Below are 23,516 nucleotides of genomic sequence, written 5' to 3' on the forward strand. Positions count from 1 at the left end.
CACTGTGCTTCTGCTGCTGCCAAGCCTGAGCAGAGTGGGGTAGGGCTGAGCTCCGGCCATTCCTCAGTGAGGATGCTGTACGGTCCTTCCCCTGACTTACACCCATACCTTTCGGATCTCTCTACCAAATGCAAAATTTGGGTGAAGTTAACTAGCAAGTTCAAAGATGTTTTGGGTTGGAGAAATAACAGAGATGCAGAAAATACAAAGCCCAGACATCTGGATTCTCTGTGTTTTGAGTTGTGTGTCTGAGAATGTTCTGAGGAAAGTCTGTATCCCTGTTTTGTCTGTCTGTGTTAAATATTTGCATAGATTTTTCATGCAGAAATAACTTCTATAAAGCCACTTGAGAATTGAAAGGATAACAGGGAAATAAGTTTGGTATCTTAAATTTAGTATCAGAACTCTTGGTTTCAATTAAACTGACTATATCGCAAGTTGGTCATTCTCTTTTGAAATGCTACACCATGACAACTTGACATTGAGAACAAAATTTTAAAAAATATATATAATAAGGTTTAAAGTACTTTTTAAACAAAATATCATTAGCTGACACTGTGAATACAAGAAGGGAGAAATTCACAGAGAACACTGACTGATCACATTACTTTGCTAAAAAGTACAGTTTTCTTATGCTATATGGAGTATATCCTTAGTACCTATAATAAGGACTCCAACATGATGTTGCTTAAAAATACAGTTCAGGAAACCATACAGCTCTTGTAAATTACTATAATGTTTTTATACCACTTCTGCTTTTTGAAACAAAATACAGTAATTGAATTAAGGAATGATATTCTGATGACTTACGTCTTCAAAATTAGACGTAGCACCCATAGGTGGTTGGGTTCTTTATTGATCCTGTTGGCCTTTAACAGTCTTATTTCTCCGCTGATCCAAAGAGTTTGTGCCAGTAGGACATAGTGTTTTTTAATAAATATCTTCCCCTTTCACACTGAGAACAAATTGTAGCACCAGGGATTCTGCAGAAGCTAATGTTATGTGTACAGTTATTGCCCATAGTTATTGTGATATTACCCACAAGCTCTATCACACTTGCTGAGAGTGGTATGACAGTTGTTTCCAAAGGCTTTATTCTTGGCCACACTGTCACGTTCTTTAAACCCTTTTGTCCACAGTTGTGAGTATAGTCCTGTATCTGTGTTTGCAATAAACTAGCTGTTCAGCGGTAGTACGCAAGTCCCATCATTTAGCTTAGGATATTGGCCTCTCTTTCTCCTGACTCATGACAAATGCTCAGACATCAGCTTAGATTCAGTATGGCCTGAATCCTCCCCTAAGGTGGATTATGATCTCTTTATCTCCCCAAAAAGTTAGTCTTCCCTAGGCCTTTCCTCCTCACTGTAAAGGTGTATCACTATCTCTCCCCAGCCATTCAGGTCTATAACAAAGGTGTCCATTTTGGCTCTTGACACTTCACAGATCCTTGTAAGTTCACTTTTAAAATCTCCATTGTTTTTCCTGTCATAACAGGAAAAAACGTTTTTGTAGTTTTCTGTCCATACAAATTCACTTTTCTTCCAAATTCTTGGTGGATAAAAATCCAGTCTACTGAAAAGATTTCTCCTGGCTTCGACTTCTATAATTTTGCCCTTCTGTCTATTAATTTGCTGCTCTGACACTGTATCTTCTACTTATTTCCTTCAAGCTGTTCTTCCTTTTTTTTCATTATCAACGGCAAGCTTCTTGGTTTTGTCTTCAAAAGCACTATTAACACTGCCTGTGATGTCTTAACACATGCTGAGTTTGCCCTCTTGTCCTAGCTTCTCCTCATTATTTCCATGGTGTCTGTTACGCTGTTCATGGCCACAGGAAGGATGCTCCTTGATGAAATCCAAGCAGATTCTCATCCTCTTCCTATCTCACACTAAAATTCTTTGCAGCATGAATCCTTGTCCCTCTTCTTTCTTTTTCCTACTCTGTTCTTCCCTACCTCTACTGCAGTTCACCTACAACTTGCAAAATGGTGCCACAATTTGCTACCAAACTCTTTTGCCTGTAGCTTGATACAACCTAGTCTTTATTTATTTGGTTCTGGGCTTCTTGTTCCAAGTACTGTAAACCACCAATATCACTGGTAGAAAACTTCTGAGCATGGCTGTGGCTGTGTTCTGCTTGACTCTATTGTATTCTAGGAATATGAGAACATTCCTCAGTCAACACTTTCTGTGAATAAAAATCAGGGATGTCTGCTAAGCCTAAGCTATTGGAGAATAAATAAGGCACACTGTGCAGTGCCTGAAAATGTGGGTCATTTGCCTAATCAACTTTGTGTTGAGTAATAAATTGAGGCCAGATGTATGGTGTAACTTGTTTTCAGTGGTGTTAATCTGGATTTTCACTAGCATCATATTAGACTCATACCAGAAGCTAGAATCAGAAATAAAGAGCAGATTCAATAACAATAAGGTTTCTGAGCATTAATCAACCTAAGACCAACAGACTGCTATCTGTTCATACAAAAATGACTTGTATTTTCTGCAAGATTAAATTTATTCAAATCTTAGTAATATAATTTTGTCATATGAAGAATGTGTCCAAAGTAAAATGATTTTAAGAAGCAAAGAACAATTGAACAATCATTTTTGTTTGGTTTTTTTAATAGTGAGAACTTTAAAAGAGCATAATTTCATACCTATAGACAACGAAAGTATTTAGAGAGTATTCATTCTGCATTACTAATCACTTGAACTCCTGCTTCTTTTTTAATGAAGATGTCTGGAGGGAAACACATTACTTGATGAACAAATGTTCCGTATTATGAAACTGTAATTGCAGCACCTGTCAATAAAGCCTGTCGCCATTGTTCTTTTCAGCACAGTAAGTCGGCAGAAAGCTGCATTGCTGTAATTGTGACTCTGATTTTGCATAAGTTAGGAATCTGTTTGATATATTTTTGTTAAATATGAATATCAAACCTAAGTATAACTAGAATTTTCACTGAGCTGTGCACTCTATATAGAATGTACCTACATATTTTGGTTTCATCCATTAACAAAATCTAAGATATTCACCTCTTCCTCCATGATCTAAAGCAATTTTTTTCTTTTGAATGTTGGAAGCCTCAACAATAGTAAGCATTAACTGACCAGGTTGCTTGTTTGAAACGTGCTGTTTCAAACACTTTGCCTTCACTTTGCATCTTTGCTGTAAATGTGTACTTTACACTCTTTGCAACATTTGAGATTTATTTTTAAATGGATCTAACTCTCCTGAGTGAAGGGGTTATAAAAAATGATCCAGTGTTGTTATCCTGCAAATAATCTGCCACTATGGCTGCAAGAAGTGTGAACGGAAATTGTTAACATGTTGTCTTAAGCCAAATGAAGAGGATTTTATTAACTGCTTCATTAGCAGATGAGATAGAGTAGATTGCAGAGATGATGGACAGAGAGTGGAAGCTCCTACAGGAAAAGAAAAACCAAGGATGCAAAGAAGGGAGATGCAGAGGTATTAAACAGTAGGGAAAGGGAATGATGAAGAGAGAAGTGGGAGGTAGAAATGGTAACCAAAAGGAAAGTATGGTTCTCCCATCACATGTCTCAGAGTAAAAAAGAAATCACTGATAATGGTAAATGGTAATTCTTACTTTATTAACTTACTTTATCTTGGATTTGTGTATAAAAAAAAAAAAAAGCCCTCATTTCAAAGCACTTGACTGCAGAGACAGGTCATCTCTCATGTTCTGCTGTTGCAATGAAAGAGTAGTTTATGGAACCCAAATCACTTTTATGACATCCCCTTTTCATTTCCCTATCTATGTGACCATGAGCATATTTTAAAAGTATATTTGGGTTATGCAATGTTAACAGTGCTGTATTAAATATTCAGACCTCTGTATGTCAAAAGGAATCTTACATTCCCCAGTTTGAGATTTTGTTACAACTGGGAATATAGCACTTAATGTCAGTTTTATATGGATTTAAAGACATAAGTCTAGATTTCCCTCTTCTTCACCTCGTCTCAGAGCCTGTTAGGATATCTACAACCACACACACCCACTAAATGAGAGAAACTCTTTGTGGCATTTTAATTGCAATGCAGGGTTCTTTTAGTTCTATACATTACTTTCCAAGATTATCAGTTGACATTCTCTATAATCATCAAAACTGTTACTTTTGTCTAAACCAAGGTAAGTCAGTCATGCAGGCAGGTATTTCGTTGCCCCCAGATTTGTCACTGTACTTAAGGAGTTGAGTACAGGAACCAAAAAAGCCATTCCAGGACTCGGAGTTTCAAGGGACAGTCCCTTTCCATCCCTCTTGTCATCTGCTCCTTGTTGGGAGCTGCAGCAGTCAGGGCATCCCGCACAGAGCGGGTGTGCAGAGACCTCTCATTCCTTTCAGGATAATTTCAGCAGTTGAAAATCAAGTGGTTGGTTTTGGATCATAGTCTTGGTGGTTAGTCTTCAATGAAATTTCAAGACTCATTTTGGGAAAGCAAGAGAGTATAAAATGCACAGATTTAGTACAAACATATCCTTCACTCTTGTATCAGGGGCTCTACCCTATTTTCTCTGAGTTGGGAAGTCCAACTGGGACACAAATATAAGTCCTTTGCTTTGACTGAGCTCCATCACTTACCATCAGCAGAGCATCTGGCATGTGGAGTTTAATCAATAAAACTTTAACAAGTTGTTTTGTTTTGAGGCAGGGCATATATTTTTGTGTTTGACACCCTCCCTCCCAGTGATAATCATTTTTAGTAGTAAATGCAAAAATATCTTTTCTGATTCACAGTCTGTCAAGGAGAAAAATATCTGAAGCTGAGCTGTATTCTCTGGCTTTGTTTGAGAAGCTGTAAGAGCTCTTGGGCAGTTACTTTTTTTTTTTTTTAACTGTGCATGAAAAGTGCTTGACAGGCTCTGATGCCAGTAAAGTAGATTGTATACATAATGCATATCAATTCTTGTAGTGTTCATTGATTTGGAACAAATTTAATCTTCCAGTGACCTTTCTTAAAGAACGGTGCTTTTGCTGACATTGCTAAGTATCGAATCCCTCTAGAGTGAGTATGGGAAACTTTGCACATACAGTAGCATCTTCACTATCTTTGTTGCTTGAAGTGCTGCTAATCCTACCTCTCTAGGCACGCAAAGGAAGCTGGAAAAGAAACTGGATTACCTATTAATTTGTCATGATGTCAGGATGTTTTTAGAGGAAGGAGAAATATGCAAAAAATGTGGATGAAGATTTAGAATAAATCAGACGCTCTAAAGAAAGAACAAATGTATTGCAATTTTTTTCAGTATTTATAGCATCTTGAATCAACTCCCCAAAATGCCTGGTAAATAGAAATTGATATAGAGAATTTTAGTGGCACTTCTGCAACTGCTGCTTTGGGAATGTGTAGGTATAAAAATAAAAAAGAAAATTGATCTACGGAAAGGAATTTACCAGGATCATTTGTATGAAACTTGTTTTTTAAAGCTGTGGGAGAAAGCTAGGTGTCATTGAACTGAAAGATTGTGTCTTAGCCCACGCAGTAAATAAAAAGGTGTTTGGAATTCACTTGTGACTGACTATGCATAAGTATTGCCCTTGGTCATTTCTAGAACAAAAACATTTTGAAATTGCTTTTTTAATTTTTAATTGAAACTAAATTTTAATTAACAAATAAAACATTCTTTTGTGTCAAACAAAATACTACCTAAAAACTGCACAGGGAAAAAAAAATAATCCCTGTGCTGGTTGCTATAGCAGCAGAATCAAAAGCAGCCATAACAGAATGATCTTTAACCTGAAGAAGTAGAAATGCTTTGCTGAACAAAGTACAGATTCTGGTTCACCAAAGGAATTACGTATGTGCTTATTGTCTTGTGATTAAATGGATTTCAACCAGGATGAGAAATATCAATTGAATCTTTCACTGAAACTGAAGAAAATAGATTTGCTGTATCACTAAGCATCATAGTATTGGTAAACCTTTTGAAAAAAAAGTACTTCAAGAGATTGTGGATTGTGGCAGTGTCTCCCTTTTCCTCTCCCCACTCAGCACATTCCCCAGATGATCAACCACTTCTCACGGTAGTGTTGGATTCCATCTGTGGTAGATTGCATTGTATAATTCAATGAGAACCCTTCTTCCACTCCTTGTCCTTGCTTCAGCACACCTCATACACACCTGCATCTGCAAAGCCATGCTCAGCTTACGTGTGTGGAAGCTCTCCTTTGCCCCAGAACACTGCTATGATATAATTATATTGCTCACCATTAGTAAGAGGCACAGCTTCAAAGTTAAAAGTTGTGCGCAAGTGTTTTTCTGACCTAGTATGTAACTAAGCATAAGGCAGGCAAGTATTTCTTTAGGTTCAGATTGGAAATTATTTGAAGGAAAAAGGCTTAGAGACTACTGGGTACTCTACTGTTTGGAGTGGTTGGGGTTATACAGGAATTGTCACATAAACACTTCAAGACATGCTATTAAAAGATGAAAACGCAGTGGAGCTTCTGCAGTAATGAATAACCTCAGATCACTTCTCCTCACCACATTACTGACTTTAATTCTGCTGGGAAGTGGTAGCATTGAACATGATCAGATTGGATCTGGGAATGTTACAGAGGTGTGGAAAGATGCTTCACTTGTGAGCCAATAAGAGTCAGTAGCAGTTCCACAGGACACTGAGTATGTAAACTTTTGCACCTGGTAGGTTACTGAAAATTTGTGTTGAATATCTGATAGATTTTATTGAATACGGTAATGGAAATTAAGTCTTACTTTGTGTAGTCAGTAATAACGTTTTTATTATCTGTTTATTGTAGGTTGGAAATCTCCCGAATGATTATATGATAACCCTTAAATATGTCCCGAAGATGGATAGTCTGGTATGTACAACCACTTCAAGTTAATCCCAATAAAATAGCCCACTGGAACCAGTGATGGCCGTAACATTTTGTACCTAGTCCTATGGCTTAGAAAGTTAGAGTTAAATAATGTTTATTTCACTTTTCATACGCTTTGCGATTATTCATTTAAAAGAAATGTAGAGATATTCCTGCAGTCACTTAAAACCTTTTTAGTTACAGGAATATTAGAAAAATGTTTCTTCGTATGAATTTTTTTAACATTTTCTATGGAAAAAGTCAAACTACGGTATTATTTCATCTTGTCAATTGAAAATTGTTGCTTTCTTAAAGAAGTAGTTTCTTTGTAATTATACTTTGGAATATTCTGTAGAATGTCCTTCTCATTTCAGCCAGTGGAAATGCCATTAAAGCACAACAAATACTGAGCAGCCAATAAAGAGAACCCTAAGTTCAGCAAATGGTAGCATCGGTAACTAAACAAACTGGTAGAAAGCGAGGACATTATTTCATTCAAACATGTTTTGTATTATTCTTTCTATATAATCCCACAGTTAGTGATACTTTCAAATAAGCATCATCTACCTTCTTTAAAACTTTATAACATTTTTGTATTAAGAACTTTTTCATATTATCTTATTTCTTATTCTACTAAATATTTTTGATGTTTTTCCTTAATTTTAAAAAAATATTTTTAGAATGATGCATTGAAAATGCTCTGTTGGTTGTTGCATACACTGCAAGAAAAAGGAGAGGAGGAAACAAGGTGAAAGTAGAAATTATGCTGAATGCTGTACTGTACTACATTGTTTTAAGGAAAGAAAAACAGTAAGAAAAAGACTAGTTTGTCAGTTAAACTGAACAACGATGAGCCTGTCTTCAGAATGAATCATTGTACATATACATCAGTAGTTGGAAATTATCTGGTAGATGCAAGAAGCTGGTTTTTGTGTCTGTACAAAGTTTTCGTTATGAAAATCCAATTTGTATGCGATACGCATATAAAAATGCATCCTATCCTACAACATTGCAGCAAATCTAGCAATATTCCCTATTGATATTGGAGAATGATGCCAGAAGCAACATCCTCTCAGTCATGAATAACTAGAAAATGGCTGGAGGAAAAGGAGGCTGTGGGGTAGTGAAAGGCCCCGAGCTGTGAGGTTACAAGGTATTATGGCAGATCTGGCAGTGTTCTTATGAGTTTTGTTGGAAGCTCGAGGCTTTTACTACAACTTAGAGTACTTTAAAAAAAACCAGTTTAAACTTGATTCCTCAGACGGAAAAACTCTGCAGAACGAATGCTACAGAAGTCAGGTACTAGATCCTGTATAACATAATTAAAACTAACAGAAAAATTTCTATTTCTGAAATTAGCCAATACCCAGAGAAAAAGGAAGTAAGCCTGGCCGCCACCATCCCCTGGCTGCAGTGCTTTTTGAAATTCAATGATCTGGGGAGGACAGCTGTAGCCCGAGCGCTGCTCCCCAGCCTCCGGGATGAGCGCGGCAGCTGATAGGCAAGAGCCAGGCTGGTTTGGGGCTGTTCCCTCCACTGCGCTCCTGGGGAGGTTGGCACTGCGGGTGAAGAAGGCCAGGGAGCCCGCTTGAGCGATGAGTCCTGGTTGTTCTCATTGCTTAACTCTTACCTTGCTTCATGGTTCAGTTTTGGCTGCCAGTACGCAGTTTCTTTTCTATAGTTTAAATGCCATGTCATCTTGCTGCATCCTATCCAGAAACTTGGATCCAGTTTACAATTACGACAAGCAGCCAAGAAATAAATAGGAAGAAGAGAAGTTCAGAGCCGGGATTTCCATATTCCCTTTGCTCGTACGCCACTTTCAGTCATGGTGATGGAAGGTGCAGCTCTTGGCCACGTGCCTTCGCAGGAGGAAGTATTCAGCGGTATTCACATCCCACTTTGCCAAATTCCTCTCTGGGGATTTCAGGTTGTGTTACACATACCACACCAAAGGCTGACTGAACAAGTCAGGTTTGCTCTGGGTTCCGCAAGGTCCCTGCAAGCTGGGAAACCCACAGCTTTGCATGAGGTGAATGCCCTTTGTTCAGCTCTGAAAGGATTGAAACGGTGCTCTGCAATTTTTTTTTCCGATAGATTTCAATCTTCAGTGCGTGCATAAAGTGGGAAATGTACCCAAGGTAACAAGTCTCAAATGTAGATGACTAAAAGTAGGAAGGCAGGCTGAATGCAAAGTAGATGGGAAGCCAGTGTAGTGCATGTAACAGGAACAGACTGACCCCATCCATTAAACAGAAGGGTTGTTGCATTATGCACTAGCTCAAGGCGTCTGAGTGGCTTTAAAAGTAGCCTCGCATAGAGTGAACTTTGGAGTCTAACCTGAAGGTTAAAAGGCAAAGATGACAGTAGCAGGGGCTGAACTCAGAAGAGGAGATAAACTTCAAACTTTCAGATAGGCGTAGAAAGGAAAAGCTAAATGAGGACTACCTGGAAGTATGAGGGAAGTCAGTTTTGCGATTGCCCTAAAATGTAAATCTTGGTCAAAGTTTACACAAAAAAGCAGAGTTAAACCTCTATTTCTCCTTGCAAAGAACGTCACATTTCTCAATTTCAGCAGTTTCATCCCTGTGTTTGGTAGATATTGACATAGCAAGTGATTGCACAGCTTGATATTACTTGAAAAGAAAACTTAAAGCTCTCGTGAAATACAGCTTTGTAGGTCAGAACGGTTCAGTCAGAGGAGACTCCCACACACATGCTAAACTGCGGGAGCAACAAAATAGATTCCCTGCTGGAATCACCAAATGCTCACTAGGACAAGCGGCGAGCTTTTGCTAGTCCCTGCCAGAGGAGAATGCACACCCACGAAACCTCAGAGGAAAAGGGTTTCCAGGTTTGTAGTTCAGCGAAGCACGGAAGTTCTGTGTCCGTGTTCCTACGCCAAAGCAGAGGAAAATGCGTTGTCTGTCTCATGAGGGCAATGGGACGTGGCATAACGCATGCTGCTTGAACGGAGTACGTTTCAACAAGCTTTCTCTGATTTATTTGCTTCTGCCTCTCCCCTCCTGTTGTTGTGCTTGAAGGAAAAAAGGGAAGCAGAATCAAGCCAAATGCCATCCATTTCACGTTTTGTTTCATTTTTTTTTTTAAGTCATTGTTGAGATAATTACAGAAGGTTTTAATAATGACTTGCTATTTGCTATCAGTGTGTGAGAGAGTTGTACACAAAAGTGAAAAGTCAGGTACAGCTGAACAATGTATTTACGTTTGGTTCTCTAAGTCTGGAAGCCTAATAGTCTGGAATAGTCTTCAAAAGTGTGAAGTGTGTTTTTCCTCATCAAAAACATTTACACATCACGGCAGAACACCACCTGTGTCACCGAGAAAGTAATTTGTTGCCAAGTGATGATATCTATAGTAGTGCATAAAGTTTTTTGAATAAAGAATCTGTATGCAGATTTATTGCAGAAATTTGAGTAAAATGAGATTAAGTCTAGAAGCAGATACATCGCCAAACATGTACTGTGCATTGCAGAAGGTGGAGCGGATGGATTCAGTGGATGCTGCCCATCCACTGGGCAGCAATTGGAAACTGTTTCAGTGATACTGAGAGTACTTAGAGGTTGCTGGGCCAAGATTTTCATGTCTGGCAGGCTTTAATGATCCTGAGACATTTTCAACCGTTGAAAAAACAGCTTCACATATGGAATAAATTCCCGTAACATTTACCATTAAAAATTCAGCATTTATTGGAAAGGGATTTCCACATACATGTTGCAGTGTGACTAATGCATTACCTGTATTTTTGTTGACTGTATTGAGTTAGGGTTTTTCCTGGGCTGGGTGGCTTTTTTATTTACTCGACTACTGTTATGTAAATCTAAGTAAAAGAAGTTAATGACTCCCTCTGAGACAGCAAGATGAATGACCAGGTTTCAATCACATGAACAGCTGTACAAACTTTATCTGCAAACTAATTGCATAGGTGGCAGTGAAAGGATTTGAACTCTGTTCCAGTGGCACAGATGGGGCAGATACCATGGCAGGCTGTGCAGAGCCCTTTTGTCAGTGAAAACTCGGGAAAAGAAAGACATTTATATCTAGAAACTGTTCTCAAGAATGGCATTTAGTGAAAAAGCTGAAGAGAAGGAGTTAACTAAGCTAGCTAGTTTAAAGAAGGATAAAAGCACACATGGATTTAATGCAAAATGTTTACGGAAACCTTCTTCAGAAGATATTTAAATCAAGGATCTTTGGGGTTAACTGAGTCATGTAGGGTAACAATAATAAAATGAAAACTGAGATTGGTTTAAAGAAAGTCTGGAGAAAATTGTTTAAGCAGTACTTATTTAAAAAAAATAAATAGGTTAATGAAAGCATGAACTAGGGTTCATAGTAGTGTGTCCCAAGGCTCAAATTCTCAACAGACTGATGCTTAGCATTCATTCAGAATTTAATGAAGGGTTGGCACTTAACAGACAACCATAAATATGTCAGTATCAGTGAGAATAGAAATCTTACTAAAAGGACTGAAGAGAAAGTTGGCCATAGTAAAGAACACAAATTTTAATTTAGACTTTCAAGATAATTTAAATTGGAAAGAACAGTCTAATCTACTTTTGCACGTTGAGCTGATTAACCAGTTTTTGCAAAAGTCTGATATTTAATCTACCTCTGTTTCTCTTTTTGTCCCTTGACAGCCTAATCATTGTTGGTTGCATTTGATGGTGCCTGAATTTTCAAGGAGTCTACATAATCTTCTCCAGAAATTTTCAGATATTTCAGATATGTCTGATGTTTTAAGCAACTATTCAATCATCAATAATCTCACAAGGATAATTAATGATCTTATGGCATGCCTAGCTTTTGATAAAAATAAGGTAATCTTATACAGAGTTTCTACTTTTATGCTGGATATTTTTATTTGAACTTTCTGTTGCACAGTATTTGGTAATAGTTTAAAAATGTCTAAAGCTTCATTAGATTTGTTCTCATTTTTATTTCTGTACATCTGAAATCCTACTTTGTTTAGAAGTGCACTGAGTACGCTGTGCTAATGTTCGCTAGTCGTTATCTCCTGTTTCAAAGGAAAATGGCTTACAAGGAATTACAGTATATACAATGACCTGTATACAGTTATTTAAGTAGTCAAAAATGTAACCGTCATCTTTAAGATAATTAATTCATTCTGGTCTGTTTGAAACTGGCAGAAATCTTCCTTGTGCATTCAGCTTAAATTATTCATTTTGCTAGTGATCCTAATGTACAGATGATGTCATTGAAGTTATTAATATACTCTTAGTATATATCGCAGTGTGTGAAGCTCTGAAAGCTTCACCATGGTTTAATGAACTTTTTTATACAAAGACACAGCAAAGACTAGAGGATATCGGCCCATTTCCATGTGTTTCTGGATTCCAACAGCAGCTGGAAGGATTCCAGGAGTCTCACTCAGGAGACATCTGATTCTCTTGTGTAAAAATGATGGGGGGAAAAAAAAATTAACTTTCTAATCCCTTACTCAGCTCTAACCAGTCTATCAGTAATTAAAAATAAGTTCTGTAGTCGAAGGTTTTGTCCCACTGAACAAAATGGGCAAAACCCGTCATGTTCTTTAAGGCAAGGATTAAATCTTCTCTATACGTTTATTTTTGTCAAGTCCTTAGCTGTTATAATTGCACCTGTTTAACATCCAGAATGAATCAAATGGACTAAAACGCTCAATCTCATTTAGAGTGGCATAACTTTGTAACCTTGTCATATATTGGCATTATATTGCTGAGAGTATTTGACATTCCTTGCCTTTCTATTTCAAACTGAATTCTGTCCAATCTTCAATATATTTTTTTTTTTCTTCTATTCTTGTCCTGATGATTCAAAGCACTCAGCTGGGATGTGGTTGGGGAAGAGGAATTTCATTTTGTAGAATGAAGAAGTAAATATCCTGTAATTCAGAGAAACAACTAGCTATTGATTTCCTCAGGGAAGAATGATCTTAAGTCTAGTACTTTCAGCATTAAACTTAAAATAATTTTGGAGCCAAAAATAGGAAGTTTTCTGTAGTACATATTTAACCTGCGTTCTTACCACTGTCCTCTGTGGGAGTACGGAGTAACCCCAGGCCAAATTCAACCTGCTAGCATTGAGGAACAGTTGTTATAAAAGCCAGAGTCAGGTAGAAATAAAAAAGAAGATAACCATCAATGATTTTAACATGGACCTCAACCTTGTTGTTTAGTCTGGCATAACACACTTGTCTATTAGATCTCAGAGTGATTGGGCTTCCTTGTTTATAGTCTTGCTCTTATTTTTAGGTACATTATCAGGGTTCTCAGCCTGTTTCTTTGCAGTAATGTATCCCAGCTATTGTATTCTGTTCCCTGTACTCTTATGACAATAGCTACGATTGTGTTGTGTTCCTGTGTTCTGATTAAAAGGATCATGTGGAACATTGCAAAGTAATGTGAAATCAAGGTAATTTTTTTTAATAAGGGGAAATAAAAAAAAAAAGTCTCTTCATTTTCAGCATAGGATGGGAGACTGCCTTTCATTCCTTGGCAATTTTGCAACACCGGATTAATAATTTATTTCTATTTGCAAAGCTGATTTGAAATCCTCAGATCAGAGGGCTTGTATGTTTTATGAAGATTGTATACAGCAAATTTGGTCTTCTGCAGCTTAAAAATTTAAATTATTTTGTCATCTTTGGATATTTATATCATCTGTTGAGGTGCTGAAATGAGCAGCTCTCTTGACCTTCTTTCAAGCTGAATTCTATATTTTACTCTAGGATTTTGTAAAAGAAAATGGTCACCTTTATGAAGAAGGTCACTTCATTCCTGAGGACTTTTTTAGGCACTTTAATAGCACCATTGAGGTCTACAAGGAGTTTGCAGACATGTTGGATAAGAACGACTGTGTTCTGCCTTCAACAGTAGAAACACCAGAGAACGGTAAGATGGCTGTTATTCTGGGGAACAGAATCTAAGTAGATATAAATGGGTGATTTTCCTTTGATTTCAGAGATGCTAAAGATCTGATGCTGTACCTCCGTGTCTCCTTTTTACTGCCAGTTAAAATTACTACCAACACCGAAGCTTGTATTTCTGTTCTAAGTCGAGTTCTATCTGGCAGTAAAACTAGTGACATCATTCCTTAATATAATCCAAATAACCTCGCAATACTCTGCTCTGTTTCTTTTCATCCCAAATATATCCTGGATCGTCTTTTCACATTATTATTCTTCTTATCTTCTATTAATGTTCTGTTTAATTTTTATAAGGCAGTAAAGGAGCCTAAGATTGCACTACTGAAAGGACAGGAAGCTAGGACAAGTTGTAAACTGCAGCAGCCTCAAGTCACCTCCATATTCATCCCACCCTTCCTGAAAACGGTCATGTTTACTTCATTTAAAAATTTTAACAAGCCTAAGTCTGGCTCCTGCAGTTCATTCTCATCCTTCCAGTAAATGGATGTTTTGTATTTTCTTTTCTTTCACTCTCTCTAGTGACAGCTATTAGCTTTTTAAATAGGGCAACGTATCCAGTTGCACAGTTACACCAGTAGTAACTAGAAGTAGATCAGTGCCATAACCTAAGAACTTGTTTAAAGCCATTGCTTTTCCAGAATAGCTATTCAGCAGCAGCTCAGTGTGTAGACACATCTGCCTCATAATAAGACTGCCTTTTTTGGCTTAATCCACTTTATAAGCAACCCTGTAGCCAGATTTTTAAAACAGCCCTATAGCCACATCAGAGTAGCCCTGTAGCCCATCATCTTATATAGAGGGAACTGTATTTTAAGTTACATAATGCTGACACACTCATTTTCTATTTAGATTCCAGAGTCGCTGTCACAAAAACATTTTTGTTTCCTCCTGTTGCTGCCAGCTCCCTTAGGAATGACAGCATTGGCAGTAACACTAGCAGTAACAGTAAGTACAAGTGATTGAATTAATATATGTGTCTCCATTTTGTTCTGGTAGCTGGTTGTTACGAGAGCTCAGAGGAAAAGAATGTCATTAATTGTGCAAATTAATGGGAAGTTACTTGTGCCTGATGGTGTACCATGTGTTTCTCAGCTGTCATACTGAAATGCAATAAACTTATCTAATCAAAATTTAGAGATGCTATCAAGTTACAATGATGTGACAGCTCTCTACAACTTGGAGAGGGCAGGTCTCTTCGTTTTGGCTGTCGCGAGGTCTCACTAGTCATATGGCCTCAGCAAACTTGTCTGTCCCAGACACCTCATTTTAACTCTCAGAAAAGGAAGTTGCTCCGAACGAACAGAATAGCGGTCCTATATTGGGCTCAGGGTACTCATGTGGACAAAGAGGTTGCCTATACGTTGCATTTTGAGAGTACTGTCAATCCCAAGCTTGACACCAATCCTGAAGACAGTCCCCATGTTTGCTTGCTGTAGTCAGAGTAGGGCCAGCTCCACAGTCAGTGTGCTTTAGGTTGAAGTCAAGGACAAAGTCACTACACTTTTGGCAGGCTGTAATCTTCTCTCCAGCGTGGCCATCTCTGTGTTTCTCATCTGTCTGGGTCAGTGTATTACATGACTGGTTGCTGACAGATGAGAGAGCCCGGAATTGTTGCTGTAAGAGCCTCCGTCAGGAGGTCAGAAGGGATATAGGAATCTGAGGTGAAGAGAAACAGTGAACTTCCAGGGGCTTTTAGTGACATCACGTACAACAAGGTGAATACTCCCTGGAGCTTTCCATGTGAACGAAAGAAGGGGATTTTCCTTAGAAGTTCTTGAAATGGCGGTTAAAGCTTATCCTTGTTGTTGTTTCCCTTGTTCCTGTTTCCTGATGCATCAGGATGACAGTGTGTCTCTCTCTTACAATTTCCCCTTGTCACTGCACAAGCATCCATGTTGTCTAAATGTGTGATGAGGAAGCGTGTGGCTGGTACTCCTTGTGCTTAAGAAAACACGGGCAAGGAGGCAGCCTGATGTAGCCTGATGGGCACAATGGTAGCTCCTGATGGTGGGATAGGTATTACTAAGTTTGAGTTTCTTCTCATGCTGCTTCTCTTGGGAATGTGTAATCTAGTTATTCTCTGGGTTCTTATCACCATGCATGCTACCTCTTAGTTGGCTCACAGCTGCTGTCAGATTTGAAGCCCTTTCCTGATTGCTTTCTAATTAAGAGAAGGCCTTAAGTCATCATTTTGCAGAACCCTCTGAGTAGAAGGTTTGAACAAAAACCACCTTCGACTCCTGGCTGCCAGCCTGCGTCTCTGGAAAGGAGTAAGTCTCACTGCCATAAATTTCTCGCCAAAAGGTCACAGAGCTGGCTGCAAATAACCTGATGAGCCCAGGGCCAATTATGAGGCACCAGGAGGGGGCTAAAGAGCACATACCTGTCCCTCTCAGGTCTGAACATGTGAGAATTTTTGCTGTTGCTGCTAGAGGAAAAATATTCAGCTGCAGCCTGAAGCAGTGGGAATGGATCAAGGAGCCAAAAGAAAGACAGATACGTTATAGGAGCAGTTCCGATGAAAGGAGTTTGACCCAGTACAGTAACAGGAGGGATGCTGGGCAGCGTGGCGGAGTGCGGCACCCGAGTCTGTACTGTAGAGAGGAATACAGAAGCAGGTTTATTAATCTTGTTTTATAACTGGAACAGATAATCAAGTAGGAAAAAAGCCTAATTAAAATAATGCAGTAAGTCAAAGAAATTGCTTGGCTGACCATATGCTGTACAGGTGTGTTTTAACTGATTATCATTCTCTTAAGCAATTTATTGGAAAATTGGATATCAGTTAACAGCCTTATTTAGAAATGACATGAGGACTGCATGTCTGGGGCTGGGGACAGTTTGAACTCTTAATCAGATTAAATTACATTAACTTGGACATTGGATGCTGACTGGTTATACTTTAGTTATTTGTTTCGAGTTTTTTGCAGGGAGGGACCTGTGACATCTTTATTGGCATCTCTGTCTTACTCCCTGAAAATGGTCTTCAGTACTGATTTTAGTTTTGTCTTGGCTTTATTGCTGAGTAAGTTTTCTTTTTTACTTAATACCTGCCTTCTTGGAAGGAATAACAATGAACAAACCTTATTACTTCCCATGTGAATACTCCCCAGCACAGGGGACCCTGTCTGCTGGCTTCAGTCCTGTTCTCAGAACAGCACCACTAGATTCAAATTTCAAAAAGGAAAACATTTGGAGAAGAGGGGAGACATGAAAAAAGCATCTCCAGACACAAACTACTGCAATTTTTTTTTTTTAAATGACCCTCATTAATTTTAAACAGTTTTAAATTGAGCTATTTAAAATTAATGGTTTCTAGACCATTTAGAAGCACTCACTGTTTGCAAAAGAACCCCTCTAGATTAATAATAAATTTTGAATCTATTAATAAAGTCTGTGCAGTCAGATGACTTGAACTGCTCTTAATTCTAAATTCAACTTAGGCAAACCTGAAGTGCATCATCTAATAAAATCATTTGTGAAATAATTATCATAGAAATTGTATATAATATAAATTAGCTAAATTACATTTTTTTCATGTTGTTGCTACATTCGTTGAAAGAGTCATATTTCATGAATTCATTGTTATTACACAACAGTAAAATTAAACTACTATAATAGAGTAGAATCTTGACTAAATCTACACCAAAAGTCTTACCCCAACTACGTGTAAAATGGAAAAATTATCCTGTTTTAATTTTTTTTTTTTTGAATGGCAGTAATGCTGTTTTCATCCTTGTAATATTGAATGTAGATCTGTGGCATGTTCCCACTCCATCTTTTCCCCCATAAAATTCTCAAAATACCACCACCCTCAATTCATTTAGGCTGGTTTGTTTTCTTCTCTTTGTGTTACATGACTGTAGTCCAATTTAAATTCCAGTTAACTGTTTAAGTCCCAGTCTCATTGATATTTCTCTGGATCATTATACCATGCATAGTTTAGAGAATTCAGATGAGATGGTTCCTATGTAAAGAACAAGTGTGAGGGTAAGAAGTCTGTAGTCCTGATCTCTTCTTTCAGTGGTTGGACCAAACAATAAATAGTAGTCTTTTTTTTTTTTTTTTTTTTCCATCAGATGAATCTTATGTTGCTCTGACTAAAGCTTGAACTTACTAGCTGTTACTAACACTTCTCACTCAATTTAGTGCCATGGTATTACTTATATTTTCATGGAAAGTTCAGCGTTGCTTTCTTCCATTTTTGCTTGTAATTTCCTCACAATAATTTGGCTTTATTATTAAGTACTGAACAGTTCAAAGAATGTATAAACACAGAGAACTCTGTAACTGTTTTTAGGAAGAAGGTCTATTTTTATAGTTAAGCGAAGAATACCATAGTTTAATTCAGTAATTGCACAACAATTTGAGAATGTTCACCCATGGCTTAATGCAATTGGTGTTGCCTTCTGTGCCTTTGTTCCTTTGTTCCAAATTTATAGTTAATGGAAAACCCTAATGAACAGGTGAGAGCTGCTCTGTATTTTTATAGATAAGATCTTGTGGTAATTGTGTTGGAGCTGAGCAGAGGTAAACTGAAAATTCCTTTGAGAAATATATGGCCAAAAAAAATCGAGCCAGTGCTTTGAATCTTAATTGGTTGCTAAACCTACACACATGGCTCAAGGTGCAGAGCAGCTCAATAACTTCATTGTGTAGTTTAGTGGCTTTTCATGTAAATATATTTTGTTCACAGGTTAATATCCCAATGTCCATGAAGACTATACATATATCTACATCAGACGAGCTCACTTCCTAAGGGTTTCTTCCAGAAGGTGCAGAGTGAGGGCTCTGAGAGGTTGCTGGCCTTCTTCCACTCCCCTTTTGCACCTTGCTAGGTAGCGTCTATTTTAAGTGAATGATATACTAACTGCAAATCCAGCAGTTCCTCTGGCATTGCCCAAGGAGTTCACAAAGTTGCTGATACACCTGGTTCCTGCTATTCCTTCTCCTACTCTGCCTTTACAACTGCTGGGAGTGGGAATCTTTCTGTGTAGAGCTCTAAAGCTTCTAACAGAGAAAAAGTTCCCTGTGGAAGGAATAAAAACCTATTGGCAGCCAGCTTGCTTTCCTTATCTCCCTTTTCTTCATTAGGACACAGGTCTGCAGGAGGTTCTCCAGACTTGAAAATTCTCCAACCTGTTCTGTTTTAGATGTTACTATAAGTAAAAGGCACACAAAGAAACCTGCCGTGACTCATTTCATTCTCTCCAGATGTTTCAAGAGACTTTTTTCTGGACTTGAAAGGGAAATTAAATAATCTGTTGTTTGCTTTTAAGGTAGTTATGGGTTACTTAACTTTCAAATTAATTCATAAACTATCAAGTTATGAAAAAAAAATCTGTTGTCATTTTTAAAACACAGGCTGGGGAGGGTGTCACAATTTGACTGTATTTAGGTTCTGTCCCTGGGTTGCAGATCCCCATGTGGAAAGCTAATTATGAATTCCCTTCAGTTTTTCATAGATGCTGAAGAAGGCATCTGCATTGGAGATACCTTCTCAGAAATCAGATTTTTCCACTTTTAGATACCTCATTGTAAAGGGAGCTCTTCTGTTGTCTAGGACTCTCTAAAGTTTGTGAAAAATAGTGGTAAAAATGCGGGTGCTTGACTATCACTGATTGCCCTGCACACAGAACATTTCTCTAGAAGTTCATGTAAAAACAGAATGCTTGTCATGACATGCTGCCCAGCATTGGAGAGTAGGCAGAGGATTTTTGAGGTTATATACTCTACCATAACATGTTATCAAATAAATTATGCTCTGTATGACCTGAAAAGTTTTTCCTTTGATTTTTATTTCACTTTTCCTTTTTTTCTGAAGTTTGAAGAGCAGAATCCAGAGAACGTGACCATCCCCATAGGATTTACATAATTCAGTTGTATAACTTAGCGGTCTCTCACTGGGGAGAATGGCTAATGGTATTAGGCAAATCAGTGTTACAATTTTCTTGACTAGAGCACAAGAGCAATATAGGAATTTTCTTCTGAGAATATGCTGAGAATACAATTCAGATAAAGTAATGACAGGAATTTTTTTTTGAGATGTTCAGGCTGGCTCTGCCACACTTGAGTTTGTCCAGATTTCTTGAAGGTCAGTTCTGCAAGCAAACCTCCTCTATGCCTTATCTGGGACGGACAGTTTGAGAAAAGATATGCCGCTCCAGTTAATTTCTGCTGCTGGTTTTAATGTCCAAGGAGACAGAGGCAGACTAATCAATAGCCTCTCTTTTTCAGCTGATGTTCACCTCTGTAGAACTTTGTTGCTATCTTTCCCTTCTCCTCTGTAGACAGATTTCTTCCATGGTAAGCTAGCATCGGTTCTGCTTGACCGATGTTTTCTTTTAGTGTGCCGAGTCTACCAAATGTAAGTAAAATTCAAGCCCCTATAGTCAGAACCTAGAGTTTGTAAACAGTGTATGAGATAGAGCTATATGTAGTATATAAGATACAGACTTTTTGTTTTCTTACTTTTTACTTCTGTCACGACTCTAGAAAACACAGCTGAATTTCAGAGATAAAAAGAACATTTGTGTAAAAACTTGAAAAATGTCAACCAGAAAATCTCAGAGGCTTGAAAATGAGTTGCCATTTAATTATGAGAACGCTCCTTTCTAAACTAAAGAGGCTGTTTAATAATGTACTAAATGCACTTTGCTTGACCCTGTATATCATACCGTACGTGCTTAGACATTTGCTGTTTGCATGAATCACACAAACTTCTAGTGCTACCAGTCCATTTTCATTTCTGTACCTAATCACCTACACTTTTCCAGTGCTTACAGTTTGGTTCTTTTCCTGTAATCTGACAATACACCCACCATTCGAGCTGCGGACACCAAATCTTCAAATGAACTAAAACGAGGTGGATGGTGTCTAAACTAGCAGTCTCCTGTGGCTCACTTTGCATTTTGGAGGGTGGATCCCAGGGTGACTCTGCAGGACTTTTCACATCCTGCTCTTGATTAAATAACTGGAGGGCCACATTTTAGTCTCAGCATGCATACAGCTCCCTGTGAGGGGAATGGGATTGCTTGTGTACATAAAAGCCTAGAATTTAGGCTCTTCCATACAAAATGTAAAAAGCTATCAAGAAATGGTTACACCAAATAACACACAGCTAGACTTCAAGGTACAAGGGTTTGATCTTCCTGAAGCTAGCGGGACCTTTCCAGACAGACATTAGAAGTGAAGTCAGGCTTATTTTGTTAAATTAACCTCCCTCAAGAGGCCTCATGTTGGTCATCCATTAGTGGCAAGGCAAAGTGTCTATCTGCAGTCAGTGGGATGTGTCTTACGGAACTTAAGCAAATGCATGAGGTGACACGTATATTCTCTTCCAAAGAATTACTTTGTGTTACAAAATAAGACCTTTAAAAATTGATAAACCCAAAACTTTGAAGTGCGGGAAAGAGAAAATTCTCTACAAATGCCGAAAAGAGAATTAGTGTTGGAACTTTTCAACACAGCTGTTTCAGAAATGGGAGGAGCATCCTTGTGGTCAAAAATTTCCTGTGAGATTTTGTATGAAGTGCACCTTGTGTACACAGCGCTTTGAAGTATCTGTTCTGCTATTTAAGATGTTGTTATGTAGGTGGTGCATAAAAGTGCTCTTGCTAATAGTGTTGCCCTGAAGATAGTTTTCTGCTATAAATCCGTCTTCACTAACGAGAACATCTGTAATTACAGAAGAGGCACTTGGCTTCATTAGCAGCTCCAGCCTGCAAGGGATCAGCATAGCACTGACATCATTGCTGTCTCTTCTTATTGGCTTTATTTTGGGAGCCATATACTGGAAGGTAAGAAATATTGCATTTAATTGTTTACATAGTGATACTACATTTCATAGCTATGGGGAGGCGGGAAGAACAGAACCATTCTGCATTTGAAAGCAAGAGACATCTCTTTTGATCTTCGCTGAACTATGTGACATGCCAATGTAAATCTATGTTGTCAAATTCTTGAATTCCACCACCAAAGCGCAAATCCTGTCTTATCAACATGATAACTGTCTAATTGGAAATTAAAAACAAGGGATTACCTCAATTTCCCAGTTCTCCTATTATATCTCGAGAAGAGGATTCTTTTGCTTTTGCCCCTTGTGCCTCTGCCTACAATACAAAGGCTTTGATAGTAAAATTGTACCAGTAGAAGATGTATGTTAGAGGTCAAGATTTGGCCTACAATTTGCAAGATGACCTTGGTAATGAAAATCTGAAGCAAACTGAAACATACAACAATTGTTTAGGGCATTGTTAAAGAAAGCTTTAGAATATTTATATTTAATGCATTTTCTCCCTAGAAAACACATCCCAAATCCAGACCAGAAAGTGATGAAACTACACAGTGTCATGACTGTCAAGAGGAAAATGAGATAAGGTATATTGTTTCACTTTATATACGTATATAGAAATGTAAGTTTATCTTTGAGAGCTACTTCCTGAAGGTTTCTCTCTAGCTCTAAGACAAACACCAAAAAACCCAAACACAAGTTCTTGCTGTAGAGGCAATATATGTGCTTAGGGTGTGTCCTTTAAAGAAGCTTCTACTTTAAATATCAAAATTGATATGGAGGAGATTTCTGCATAGAAAATTTTATTAAGGGGACATTACCTTTACTTTATCTGTCCTTACTCCCACTGTGAGAAAGGATTGCTGAGACCCATAGGGGAAGCAACAAAAAAAAAAAAAGAGAATTTTGTTATTTGCTGTGTGGTGTAAAGCTAGGTTGATATTATGTAAATAAATAGGAAACAATGTCTTCCTGGCTGTGCTCCTAAATCCTTCTAAATATTTTTTACATTAACATTTTTATGTTCTTTAACTTTTTTACATTCCCCAGGGTATGTGTATATAAGCATCTGTGTTTTCCGGGTCTTTTTTTAATGTTTGTAGAAAGTTAATGAGAACTCATTCAAATCCTAATAACTTCCTAAGGTCATCCTGGAATGATTCATGGCTCTATTCATACTTAAACTCTGCTTTATCTGATTTTAAAGCAGAAAAATTTCTATGTAACTCAGTCAATCAAATATACCTTAGAAATAACAGTTGAAGACAGTCAAAGTTGCTTAGGCATGACTTGGGCAAAGAAGTCTGTGAAATTCAGAGAAGGACTTAGGGATATTTTAAGTTAGAATAGTTCATGCTAAAGCACTTTGAGAATATCATCTAACCTCATATTTCAGGGTGTTTGGTCAAATTTTAACTATGAGAGATTAAGGGGAAGATCTGATGCAGATGGCAGAAGGTCACATCTTATCTTGTAGGCTTCTCACACTGTGCAAAATGCCTGGTGCTGCCCGCTGTTGAAGGCAGAAATAGGCAAGGTTCTGATCTAGCAGTTTGATCACAGGAGCTGAAATTTTCAGTGTTTAATCTTTCTAGAATAATACATTCTTAAATTTTCTTCATGTACAGTACATAGAATGGAAGACTCTGTATTCACCACATATATTAGTTGCTACAAATAACTCATCCTGCACCTCATCCTCACAGGTATTAAAACTTGTGAAATGGAACATGCATCTTCCTTTTAACTTCACAGGAAATATAAAACATTGTTTTATAGGAAGAAAAGAGGAAAGAGGAAACAATTAGTTAAATGCAGGAGATGGCCTTAACAGGAACTGTAAACAGGTTACGTTCTCCATCAGATGTCTTCTTAAATATATGGCATATGTTTTTTTTCTCCCTCCTCCCTGAGAAATTTGTAATGTTCATCT

The 23,516-nt window shown here is 37.8% G+C and overlaps 1 protein-coding gene across 3 annotated transcripts in view; it reads left to right on the forward strand.

Moving 5' to 3' along the window:
* KITLG (KIT ligand) overlaps positions 1-23,516 on the forward strand; it is a 57,387-nt gene that overhangs the window by 28,110 nt on the left and 5,761 nt on the right. For 2 of the 3 annotated variants that reach the window (XM_052774642.1, XM_052774643.1), the window contains exons 3-8: positions 6,783-6,845; positions 11,504-11,683; positions 13,594-13,756; positions 14,641-14,736; positions 21,481-21,590; positions 22,094-22,170. In XM_052774642.1, coding sequence (XP_052630602.1) covers positions 6,783-6,845; positions 11,504-11,683; positions 13,594-13,756; positions 14,641-14,736; positions 21,481-21,590; positions 22,094-22,170 — 689 coding nt within the window. The remainder of the gene's footprint in view (positions 1-6,782; positions 6,846-11,503; positions 11,684-13,593; positions 13,757-14,640; positions 14,737-21,480; positions 21,591-22,093; positions 22,171-23,516) is intronic. The other variant, XM_052774644.1, reaches the window with a different exon arrangement.

This window comes from Harpia harpyja, chromosome 23, assembly GCF_026419915.1.
Source record: "Harpia harpyja isolate bHarHar1 chromosome 23, bHarHar1 primary haplotype, whole genome shotgun sequence".
NCBI lineage: Eukaryota > Metazoa > Chordata > Aves > Accipitriformes > Accipitridae > Harpia > Harpia harpyja.